Genomic DNA, 13,022 nt, shown 5'->3' with positions numbered 1-13,022 from the left:
TTTCCGTGGAAGACGTTTCAATTGGCCATGGTCCACGTAGGTTTTAATAACCATTACTTTATTTATTTCACGGACAGGGGTGTGCAATCGTTCGGGTTTAATAAGAACGTGCGGCTGCTGACCACTGAAAAAAATGTGAGCCTCTCATTTGAGCAAGTTAAGAAACGTGCCATATGAAAGAGACTGAGCTGAGTTTGCGCAAATACAGGACTCAGACTGGAGAAAGTGTTTGGGATCAGGGCCTGGCTATGGGTTGTTTAATGCATTAATTGCCATTTGCTGTTGGTTTGGTTTCAATGCGACATGGGCCTGTCTCGCAAGGTAACATTGCCATATGAAATGATGTGCTATGGGGATAAACACGCGCGATATAGAGATTCCCAGATAGCAGATAGCGTCTTGTAGCTTTGTTTTGGCAGATGTCTGTCAATTTATTATCATATTTTCAAAACATCCCCACCAGTGCATTTCTTATTATTGTACCAAACCAGCCTTAGCCTACTTAACCAATACGAGAGTCTATGCAATTTCCAAACCAGTAGTCTACTGCCAATTTCATGCTGCTTGATGAGTTTTGCTCAGCAGAGTGCTGCTGTGCGATGCGTAGGAAGGAGGCTGACGACTTCTCTCCTTTCAAGATATTTATTCGACTGAACACAGAAATATGGCCATCTACCAGTTGGGTTGAGCCCGGACAAACTGAATGGAATACGACAATCATATAAAGGCCAGATGCATGATCCTTCCTGCCATCTCGATTTTGTAAACTGCGGTAGCACAATTCGATGGGCAATCACCCACAAAAACCGCCGCGAGGGTGTGCGCATGTGTGCGCATGCTCAGTACCGAAAACATGGATCCTCCACATGGATAGTCCATTCTGTTAGCTTGAGGTAGCCCGAAACGTCACAAAAATAAAAAGGGATGAAAAGGGAGCTTATCGGTGTGCGGTTTGCCTTGCCTTACCTGATAGTGGTACTGTATATGACATGATCTCATTTTCTTCTCCATCCTGCAGGTGGAAATCCTAATTTTTGCTGCTGAGTAGCAGTGAGGAGCCCTGAGATGACACCAGCACACACATATGCACACACATTCACACACACACTACTTCATTCCACAGCAAAGCAAAGGCGGATATCCACCAAAATCAAGTCAAATAATTTGTGTCGTTGTGTCCTTGTGTTAAATGCGTTTAATGATCATAAAACCACAAAGAAGGTGGAGGGATTCTAACAAAGCAACCACATTTGTACAGTGTTGCCGTATTGTATATCCCGTCTTATTATAAATCATGTCTATGTTAAAATTCTGAATGGTAATGATTAATATGGAAACATTTTAATGGAATTATTCATGATGCCTATGTTAACATATGTCTGCCATCTATGTCAGATCTAGTCAGCAATGTGTTCACTATTAGTGATTAAATAACTCACAATAATGAATGTACGTGTATTTGATGTTCATTGTAATATTGCTTATTTGGTACTCAAATAAAATATATTTGACCCATCATTAGTTGTTTTATTTGTTTATTTATTTATGTATATCATGTAATCTTGTACTCATGACATTGGAGAGCATTTCAACATTTATGCTTTTATCCATTAACACTTTTATCCAAAGCAACTTAGTTTTTCACAGGGTATTGGTTACTGGTTACTGGTTATTGGTAAGTAAAAAAAAAAGCACGCAACAGTGCCTCCGTGCTTACTTAAGTCTGTGACTAAGCAGGGTTTACGCGGGATTTCACGAATTGCGCACTTTGGGTGGGGTCAGGGCAATATTAGGGAGTTTCTCTAAGCGCATTCTCCCGTCCACTTAAGCGCGTTTGCCTTTACGCGCATCAAAGGGCTGTAGTAAGGTCACGCGCCACTATGAGGCAAAATGTAATATTGCATTTGATGTTTGCTTGGCTCGCGTTTTGAACATTATACATGGTATATTTGTTGATGTTCTGTTAGTACCGTCAGTGTGAATCCGAATCTAAATTAAATTCTCAGTAGTCCTACTTCTAAACTACACAATTCCACATTATCTGTTGCCCCAGAACATGTTCTCATATCGGTGAACTTACTAACAAATGCAAGCAATCAACTAGAAATGCATTCTCACAGAAAATGCTGGAAGCGGGCTTGCCTTCTGGGGCAGAGATGAAACAAAGTACTATTGAGAAAACAAAGCTAAAAGAAATCTTGGAAAAACTCCATCCACCCAGTCAGAAGTTATGGGCCAAACAATTCAGCCATCTTGGATTCAGCCATCTTGAAAGTGTTGTAGCTCTGCGTTTTGGGGATATACTAAATGACATACATGGTATTTTAAGTCGGCTAAGGAACACTGCATATGATATCATTTTGAAAATCAACATGGCTTCGACTGGGGTTCGAACCTCCAACCTCCATATCTGTAATTCAGCACATTTGCCATGCATACTAAATGACATACATGGCATTTTAAGTTGGCCAAGGAACACTGCATATGATATAATTTTGAAAATCAACATGGCTTTGACTGGGGTTAGAACCCCCAACCTCCATATCTGTAATTCAGCACATTTGCCATCCATACTAAATGACATACATGGCATTTTAAGTCGGCCAAGGAACGCTGCATATGATATAATTTTGAAAATCAACATGGCTTTGACTGGGGTTCGAACCCCCAACCTCCATATCTGTAATTCAGCACATTTGCCATCGATACTTAATGACATACATGGTATTTTAACTTGGCTAAGGAACACTGCATATGATATAATTTTGAAAATCAGCATCGCTTCAAGTGGGATTCGAACTCTCAACCTCCATATCTCTAATCCAGCACATTTGCCATTGATAATAAATGACATACATGGCATTTTAAGTTGGCCAAGGAACACTGCATATGATATAATTTTGAAAATCAACACGGCTTCAGGTGGGCTTCGAACCCTCAACCTCCATATCTCTAACCCAGCAGCATGCATTACCACTAAGCCAAGCAGCTAGCTGTCATGCACAGTCCAGCAAGACTATATTACATTGCATTGCAGAGCTGAACAATAGACTTCTAGAATGGTTGCTCGCACCTGCTCGTTAAGAATAGAATCTTGAGACAGTGACAGTTGAAATGGAACCCTTCACTGGCTGCACCTGTTGTGATTGACTGAAAGACAGTTAGTATTGAGCTCTAAACTGGGGAGAAAATGAGAATGAGTTTTTTGTCTTAACAACATCGTTGTAAAAAAACTAAAAGGAGTCGTGTCCTTTTCACAGATCGGAGTCATGCTTGTGATCTCTCTAACAGTCTTTGAATGAAGTTTATAGGTTAAATTTTTCAGGCACAAATGGACCTCCGTGTGGGACATGCGCTGATCTCTTGAAAAATGCACTTTTCGAAAGACTGGGATTCTCCATAGAGCCAGGTCTGTTTTTTTTACAAACCTGCCATTTAAAAAGTATTGGGAGTTGGGAGATGAAACTTTGACAATTTGGAAACATCCCATAGAGCTCGCTAACAACGCGTCAACTAAACTTCTAGGTGAAAGTGTTGATGTTTTATGACCGAAAAAGCCTCCTACACTCTAATCTCTAGAGTGGCGGAACTTTGGTTCATGGAGGTTCCACCACTATTTTCAATGGGGACCCAGGCTTTCACAAAATCGCCAAAAACGGGAAAACGACAAGAGACACGGAAAAGCCTATTAGTATACACGATCTCCAAGCCGGGCCGGTCGTTTTAGTGTTTGAACGGTGTCTCTATCTCGAAAGGCCTAGGAGGAGATCCATTTTCTATTTTTACTGTCCCCCTGCACAAGAACGATAATAATAATCAAACAGGACTTAGAGATTACTATAAACGGGCCTTGCTCTGCAAGGGCCATGCTCTGCATGGTCCTTGCTCCGCAAGCCCGCTTAATTAATTAGTATGAGGATCATATCATTTTGTGCCCACGGATTGCAACCAAAACATCAACGTCAGACCAAATAATGCTATCCGTTAGAGATGGGATTTATGGCTCTTTAGCGGAATCCGGAACTTAGTGGCTCGTTCCTTTCAAAGAGCCGTTCAAAAAACTGTCTCTTTTGGCTCTTTTTAAGATTATTTATTCAGTGTTTACAATGTAATATTTTGACTCCACCTCAAGGTATTTTTGTCCAAACAACGGATTATTCTCCTGCTTCTAAAGACCGTTTTTTGCCACTCTTTAAGGCAAACAATTGTGTTTTTTCCCAAATTGAATTACTCTGGTCGAGGTCACGTGCTTAAAGTTAATGAAAAATGAACGAAATAACAGTCGAGTGGCTCCCCCAGCTGTGATCCGATTCCCATCGTTCACTTCAGGGAGCCGTTCAAAAGAACCGGCTCGTTCGTGAGCGACACACCTCTACTATCCGTGATAAGTATAATGATGTTCCAATCGTGGGGTGTCGTTCAGGGGGGTGAACAGTGTTGCCAGGTTTTCTACGACAAATAAGCGACTGACGTCCCAAAAACAAGCCCAAAAGAAGCGACTGACGTCCCAAAAACAAGCCCAAAAGAAGCGACTGACAGGCCTCGTGAAATCAAGCCCAAAAGAAGCGACTGGAGGGGTGGGTCGTCAGTCGCGTCGCGTGCCTAGTCAGGGAAGACCTTGCTCTTTGCGGGGTTCTGCGTGGCAGCTAAAATCCCTACAAGTGACCACAGAAAGTGAGAGTTACCAATGCTGTATTAGGGTCACTTGTAAGGATGAGTGAGAAAAAACGAGTTGCCATTCAGAAACACGTCCAAACACATTCAAATCACCGGCAGAGCAGGAGAAAACAGCAAGCCCAACCCTGAAAAGAACAAGCCCAAAAAAAACGCAACCCGCGACTTAACAAATTTAAAAGCGACTGCTCAAAAAAAGAAGCCCAAGGTCGCTTATAATAAGTGGACTTGGCAACACTGGGGGTGAAGTGTGACTGTCACCTGGAACATGAACGGCCATCCGGGTACTTTGCTCGTAAATGAGCGTTACGTCCCTTTAAATCAAACTGAATGTCTCATCAACTTACATGCTACATCGGCTACCCTAAAAGAACACAGTCCATGCTTAAACCACGGCTGTTTGGCCATATTATTTGCACAGCTGGCAACACAACACGTTTTCGGCATGTTGCGCATGAACAACGCTAGTGTACAGGTACATCTTTATTCTCCCCCATGACCACCAATTGACTTGCATTGGCTGTTTTCCCCCACAAATGGGCGTATCGCACATGGAAAATGTCACACCGTTCACGAGTATAGGGCAGTGTTTCTCATCCTTCTTTAAGGCGAGGCACCCCAAATCACAAGCCTTAACATGGCATCAAATCCAATACCACACATGCTTAGAAAAGTAACACATTTGGAGACGTCACACAACCTACGTTCGAAGTTGCAGCTGACTGGGACGACCTATATTTACTTTATTGTGCATAAATGGCAGATTCCACTGACTATTAGTGAGTGAAGATTTTCTTGCACACCTCCTTGGTCAGGTGCGTAGGAGTGGAACCCCAAAGTCACCAACGTTAGATCAAAGAAAGCTCCCGCACACTGTTCACATTTGCATGATTTAATGCAACGTTTCGGTCTACTGACCTTCTTCAAGCAATTCCTAGTAGACCGAAACGTTGCATTAAACCATGCAAATGTGAACAGTGTGCGGGAGCTTTCTTTGATCTAAGATTCCACTGACTAGCATTAACTTATCAATTTAGACAAATATGTATTATATTACATAATTTATTTATCAGCCACGTTTCCGTGGCACCCCTGAGTGGGCCGCACCCCTGTTGAGAAACACTGGTATAGGGGACCCACCCACACAGTCCAATGGGGGGCTCCATTGGAGCTGATTGTTCATAGGGCCCAAAATGTGCTGCTACGCCCCTGGTTGTACCCACCGTTCACACTAAACAGGGAGGCACTGCCTTTAGCTGAAATGCAGTCTGACTGTAGAACCAACTTCCCTTACACACAAAAACTGAACCCACTTTTAAACTGCATCCATTTTTTAAATCCAAAGTTAAAGCTAAACTTTTTACAGATGCCTCCCACTGATGCAATATTTGATACTATATCTGTTAATCTGTTATTGCTGTTTTACCAGCAATCATTTTTGCTTTTATCCTTTATTGTATTGCTTGAATAGGTCTACCATATCTGGGAGATAACACACAAACACATGCGCATTCACACACATACACACACACACACACACACACATGCCCGCGCATGCATATGGGTACTCCTCCCCCATCCACACACACACACAAAAACAAAACCTGATGAACCGGTTTGGCTCACACGCACATTCAAGATTTCCCATCTGAGGCTGAAGTGTCTATGTAATCTCCGAAGACAGAGCTATCTCGACAATAACGCAGAGTAAGTATCTCATTTCTTTGCCACTAATACTATTAACACACACACACACACACACACACACACACACACACACACACACACACACACACACACACACACACACACACACACTGTTATGCTCTGTGTGAGACATTGATAGCTGTAGTATCTGTGTATCTCTTGTTATAGCATTAGCTATTAGCATTAGCTGCCACCACAATAAAAGTCGTCTGAACCAAAATTGGCCTATTACTACGGAGAATCAGCAGTTTGATCAACTTTGAATCGGATACAAGAGCGGTGACCATGGGTATTATGAAAGGCGCTTAAAAAAAGATGTATTATTATTGTTGTTGTTGTTATTATTATTATTATTATTATTATTATTGTTATTATTATTGCTATCATACCGTACAAACACACACACACACAGACTGTAGCCAGTAATAGGTTAATGTGTGAATGTGATCCAGCCACTTTGTGCAGTCTGAGTTTCAAGGAAGCCAATAAGAGAGAGGGGAGGGGTGGAAAGGCGATGATGCGTACGACTTGAAAAATGGAAGCCTGCTGTTTACTTGAATAGGCCTACAGCTGACATGATTGGCGATTGGCTACAGATATGACAAATGATAAGGCGTAGCGCCCAATACATTTCCATGGCCAATCCTAATCCTAAAAGAAATTGCATAGGTGGCCTCCAGATTTACTCACTAGTGACATCGTCTGGTGTTAATCTAGGATGGTTCTAATTTAATCTGGTGTTAACCAGGCAAACTATATGCTGCTTCTAATTTAATCTGGTGTTAATCGGGCAAACACAGTGATGTTCTAATTTAATCTGGTGTTAATCAGGCAGACACTGTGATGTTCTAATTGGATCTAATCTATCTGCTGTTTGACATCTGAGAATCTCTGGTGTGCACACCCATAAACCTAGACTCATGACACTCAGGAAATTCACTGAATGTGATATCTTGCCATTAAAGTATCATGACAGTAAGATCACATTCATAAGCATAGTAATTTGTAGTGGAGGAGAGTAGGAAAACCTAGTTATTTACAGTCAATGAGCAAAATGGCTTCATACCAAAACGTTACGATAACATGTCGACTTGAACCTTCTATCGCATTTGTGCATCAAGACTTTGCATGTTAGCTTGAGCTCCACGACGCCCTGTGACAGGTTATGTTTAGGCATGGATTTGGTGAGGGTACAATTTCGCTACAATTTTGCCAGTTCCATTGCTTGTTTCACTGTTCTCTACACATGTAAAGTGGCAGAAACTGTACTTTACTGACAGGTTAGGGTTAGGAATGGTTTTGGTCAGGGCACAGAAGCGCATTTTCACGTTTAGCAGCAGAAATTCACAGCGGCAACAGAAATTCGTGGACACATCAGGAAAACTATGCAAACCTGGTCACGTAACAAAAGTGCTTTCCTGCAGCGTTGCAGAGCACGACTTTACTTGTAAAGGCATCACATTTCAACACAGCACTGGCCTGAAATAAATATGCAATTGCATGATGCCAGTCTGGGAGGAGTTTAAAGACTCCACACCAAGGCCTGCACCATGCGGATCAAAACTAGAAATACCCAGCATACACATATTAATAAAAAAAAAAACACACACACACACACACACACACACACACACACACACACACACACACACACACACACACACACACAGTTTACTTCTTTATTTGGATTGACAGATAGACATTTATCATAGCACAAGCCAAATTTCATAGGAGTTTACACAAAACTAAAAGAAACTGCGCACTGAGTGTCTTAAGGATACTTAAGTGTCTTAAGGACACACACACACACACACACACACATGCAAACACGCACACACTCATCCCTCTCTTTTAGTCTAGGATGGAGGAGTCTGTGTCTAAGAGGAGACCACCCTCTCCTGCACCCACCTGTGTGTCTATGAAGAGTGACCAGTCCATGGATAACATTATTAACTTTAAAGGAAGCGACTCGTCACCTCAACAGTAAGAGAAGCACTCCTCTCTTTCTCTCTCTCTCTCTCTCTCTCTCTCTCACTCTCTCTCTCTCTCTCTCTCTCTCCTCTCTCTCTCTCTCTCTCTCTCTCTTTCTCTCTCTCCCTCCTCTCTCTCTCTCTCTCACTCACTCACTCACTCACTCACTCACTCACTCACTCACTCACTCACTCACTCACACACACTCACACACACACACACACACACACACACACACACACACACACACACACACACACACACACACACACACCTACTATCGAGGATTGATAAGTATAGACCATTTTATTACATTAGATTGCATTTGTCAGACACTTTTTTTCAAAGCGGCTGACAATCGAGGACATAAGTAGTAGTCCTCTACATTACATTACATTACTCTGTGTGTGTGTGTGTGTGTGTGTGTGTGTGTGTGTGTGTGTGTGTGTGTGTGTGTGTGTGTGTGTGTGTGTGTGTGTGTGTGTGTGTGTATGTGTGTGTGCGTGCGCACAGGTCTAACCAGCATAAGAGGTCCCACTCTGCTACAGTGAGCCATTGTGAACCCTTGACGAAACAGCAGCCCAGTCAACCAGAAGTCTGGCTTTCAGGACAAAGCCAGCTTTATGATCAGAGGTGTGTGCATGTCATTAGATTTGATTGATCACCATATAATTCCTCATGATTCTAGTTGATATCAATTCCTGTTTTTTTTTTTACTGTCAGACAGCAACTTGATCAAGTGCAGGAAATGCAGCAGATCCACAAGTCTCATCTGCAGAAGAGGTTCCAGTGTCTGATTGAGGGCAGCATAGAGCATGGTAACAGCACAGAATTGAACAAGGTCTACATAGATCTCCACATAATAAAGGGAGGATGGTGGGGAGGGGTCAATAATGAACATGAGGTCAGACAGATAGAGAGGGCATCCCGGAGAGAAGAGATTTTAGCAGAAGTGAACAAGATCAACAGAGCTATATACATTGCAGAGGGAGGATGGTGGGAACGTGAGGCCAGAGAAAAAGTGGTGGCATCCTGGAAAGAAGAAGATCCAGGCAGACCAATCAAATGCATAGACCTCTTTAAAACTGGATCTGGACAAGCCAACCCCGTCAGATCTGTACTGACTAAGGGGGTGGCCGGCATTGGAAAAACAGTCTTTGTGCAGAAGTTCATTCTGGACTGGGCTGAAGGGAAAGCCAATCAGGATGTGCACTTCATATTTCCTTTTCTTTTCCGGGAGCTGAACCTGATGAAGGAGAAGAAATTCAGTCTGGTGGGTCTTATCCAGCACTTCTACCCTAAGATAAAAGCAGAAGAAATACTCAGCTCAGAGCACAGAGTAATGTTCATCTTTGATGGTCTGGATGAGTGTCGACTTCCTATGCAGTTCAGACACAGCTCAAAGTGTTGTGATGTGACAGAACAGGTCTCAGTCGATATGTTGCTGACAAACCTCATCCAGCGGAATCTGCTTCCCTCTGCTCTCCTCTGGATCACCACCAGACCAGCAGCAGCTGGTCAGATCCCCCATATGTGTGTGGACCAGGTGACAGAAATATGTGGATTCAATGATCCACAGAAAGAGGAGTACTTTGGGAAGAGAATCAGTGATGAGAATCTGGCCAACAGAGTCATCAGACACCTGAAGTCATCCAGGAGCCTCTACATCATGTGCCACATTCCAATCTTCTGCTGGATTGCAGCCATTGTTGCAGAGACAACACCAGAAGAATCAGACAAAGCTGAAATGCCAAGGACTATGACTCAAATGTACAGCCACTTTCTCATCATTCTGATCAGCATTAAAAGGGGCAAGTATACAGAGAGAAAAGAGACAGAAGAAGAGATCATTTTCAAACTGGGGAAACTGGCATTTCAGCAGCTGGAGAAAGGCAATCTAATATTCTATGAGGAAGACCTGAGAGAGGCTAGCATTGATGTCACAGAAGCATCAGTGTACTCAGGAGTGTGTACTCAGATCTTCAGAGAGGAGAAGAATGTTTACCAGGCAAAGGTGTTCAGCTTTGTTCACCTGAGCATCCAGGAGTTCCTAGCAGCGTTTTATGTATTTCTGTGCTTCAGCAATGGAGAGAAAAACATGTCTGACCAACAGCAAACCTCTCAGCTCTCTGCTCTGTTCAGAGCTGCAACACTTCATGACCTGCACAAGACTGCAGTGCATCTGGCCTCACAAAGTCGGAATGGACACCTGGACCTTTTCCTCCGCTTTCTGCTAGGCCTCTCACTGGAGTCCAATCAGAACCTCCTAAAACACCTACTTCCAAAGACCAGCAGCCAAATACAGAGCTCAGTACAGACAGTCCAGTGTATCAAAGACAAGATCAGAGGTGAGACAAGGTCTAGTTCAGACAGAGAGATTAACTTCTTCTACTGCCTGAATGAGTTGAGTCAGCATGCTGTAGTGGAGCGTATTGACAGACAGGGAGGAAAGCTGTATGTAGAGATGCTCTTACCAGGAAAGTGGGAGACAGTGAAATTTACACTCACAATGTCAGAAGAGCAACTGGATGGGTTTGACCTGCAGAAATACATAGATACACCAGAGAAAGATCAGACTGATTTCCTCAGCCCTGATGATGTTCTTCAGAAACTGGTGCCAGTGGTCACAACATCCATAAGTGCATGGTAAGTTACGCCCTGTGTTACTGTCTATACAATTCTGGTAGTGATTGTGTGTGTGTGTGTGTGTGTGTGTGTGTGTGTGTGTGTGTGTGTGTGTGTGTGTGTGTGTGTGTGTGTGTGTGTGTGTGTGTGTGTGTGTGTGTGTGTGTGCCTATTATTCTGTGTTTTTATACTAGATAGATGGCATCTGCTGTGACGGTCCTCCAGTTTGTGTGTGTGTGTTTGTGCTTTGAGGTGTGATTTTTAGAATGCAAAAAAACACACACACACACACACACACACACACACACACACACACACACACACACACACACACACACACACACACACACACACACACACACACACACACACACACACACACAGGCAGCATACTCTCCTCTCTGCCTCCTTCACTACCCATCACGGGTGAAAATACTCCCTTACACACACACAGCACTGCCTGGCCAAAGTCCTCTCTTGGTTTACACACACACACACACACACACACACACACACACACACACACACACACACACACACACACACACACACACACACACACACACACACACACACACACACACACACACACACACACACACACAGGCAGCATACTGTATACAGAAGGTGTGTGTGTGTCTGTTTGTGTGTGTGTTCCAGGCTGCAGTGCTGTAAACTGACAGAGAAGAGTTGTTCCCATCTGGTCTCTGTCCTCTCCTCACACTCCTCACGTCTCACCTATCTGGACCTGAGTTCCAATGATCTGCATGACTCTGGAGTGGAAATTCTATGTTCTGGACTTCAACATCAACACTGCAGATTGGAAACACTGATGTAAGCATAATTTCATGTAGGCTGACTTTTTTGGGCACTGTGTGTGTGTGCGTGCGTGTTTGCGTGTGTGTGTGTGTGTGTGTGTGTGTGTGTGTGTGTGTGTGTGTGTGTGTGTGTGTGTGTGTGTGTGTGTGCGTGCGTGTTTGCGTGTGCTTTCCAGGCTGTATAGCTGTAAGCTGACAGAGAGTAGCAGTTAGTAACTGGACTCTGTTCTAACCTCACACTTCTCCTGTGTGTGTGTGTGTGTGTGTGTGTGTGTGTGTGTGTGTGTGTGTGTGTGTGTGTGTGTGTGTGTGTGTGTGTGTGTGTGTGTGTGTGTGTGTGTGTGTGTGTGTGTGTGTGTGTGTGTGTTTCAGGCTGCAGAGCTGTATGCTGACAGTGAAGAGTTGTTCTCTTCTGGCCTCTGTCCTGTCCTCACACTCCTCATGTATCAAAGAGTTGTACCTGTTAGGTAATGGCCTGAGTGCCTCAGATGTTGAGCAGCTCTCTGCTCTGAAAGAAGACCCCCACTGTAGACTGGAGACACTAGAGTGAGTAAAACATCTGTAAGTCCCTGTGTGTGTGTGTGTGTGTGTGTGTGTGTGTGTGTGTGTGTGTGTGTGTGTGTGTGTGTTTGTGTGTGTGTGTGTGTGTGTGTGTGTGTGTGTGTGTGTGTGTGTGTGTGTGTGTGTGTGTTTGTTTGTGTGTGTGTGTGTGTGTGTGTGTGTGTGTGTGTGTGTGTGTGTGTGTGTGTGTGTGTGTGTGTGTGTGTGTGTGTGTGTGTGTTTGAGTCGTATATGACATCATCTAATCTTCTCCTCAATCTTGCAGGTGGTGAGCAGCAGTGAGGACGAGAGCCCTGATATGACACACACACACACACACACACACACACACACACACACACACACACACACACACACACACACACACACACACACACACACACACACACACACACACACACACACACACAGCACGGGTGAGACATAAATGCAATTTCATAAATCCAATTACATACATGCACACATACGTAGTTCATTCCTCAACTGTAGTTGCAGTACTGTGTACATATTGAACAGCCTTAAAGAACTTTGTTTACTCTGTTATTATTATTGCTATTATAATAATTATTATTATTCATATTTGTTTGCTCTGTTAACACATTGAGTGCCAAAAGCTTCTGAATCATGTTTTGACTTTTTTCTGTAGAGTCACAGCCGGGGCTCTAA

General features: G+C 43.4%; 2 protein-coding genes across 2 annotated transcripts in view; both read left to right on the top strand.

Annotated features, from left to right (window-relative positions):
* LOC134435107 (NACHT, LRR and PYD domains-containing protein 3-like) overlaps positions 1 to 1,430 on the top strand; it is an 11,031-nt gene extending 9,601 nt beyond the window's left edge. The window contains exon 6 of the mRNA XM_063183939.1: positions 1,019 to 1,430. Coding sequence (XP_063040009.1) covers positions 1,019 to 1,031 — 13 coding nt within the window. The 3' untranslated portion in view covers positions 1,032 to 1,430. The remainder of the gene's footprint in view (positions 1 to 1,018) is intronic.
* LOC134435159 (NACHT, LRR and PYD domains-containing protein 3-like) overlaps positions 1 to 12,711 on the top strand; it is a 24,790-nt gene extending 12,079 nt beyond the window's left edge. Inside the window, exons 3-8 of the mRNA XM_063184011.1 lie at positions 8,242 to 8,364; positions 8,866 to 8,985; positions 9,076 to 10,998; positions 11,638 to 11,811; positions 12,168 to 12,341; positions 12,622 to 12,711. Coding sequence (XP_063040081.1) covers positions 8,242 to 8,364; positions 8,866 to 8,985; positions 9,076 to 10,998; positions 11,638 to 11,811; positions 12,168 to 12,341; positions 12,622 to 12,628 — 2,521 coding nt within the window. The 3' untranslated portion in view covers positions 12,629 to 12,711. The remainder of the gene's footprint in view (positions 1 to 8,241; positions 8,365 to 8,865; positions 8,986 to 9,075; positions 10,999 to 11,637; positions 11,812 to 12,167; positions 12,342 to 12,621) is intronic.
* Positions 12,712 to 13,022: the final 311 nt, after the last annotated feature.

Source organism: Engraulis encrasicolus, chromosome 19 (assembly GCF_034702125.1).
Source record: "Engraulis encrasicolus isolate BLACKSEA-1 chromosome 19, IST_EnEncr_1.0, whole genome shotgun sequence".
Classification (NCBI taxonomy): Eukaryota; Metazoa; Chordata; class Actinopteri; order Clupeiformes; family Engraulidae; genus Engraulis; species Engraulis encrasicolus.
This window is presented reverse-complemented; position numbering and strand designations above follow the sequence as displayed.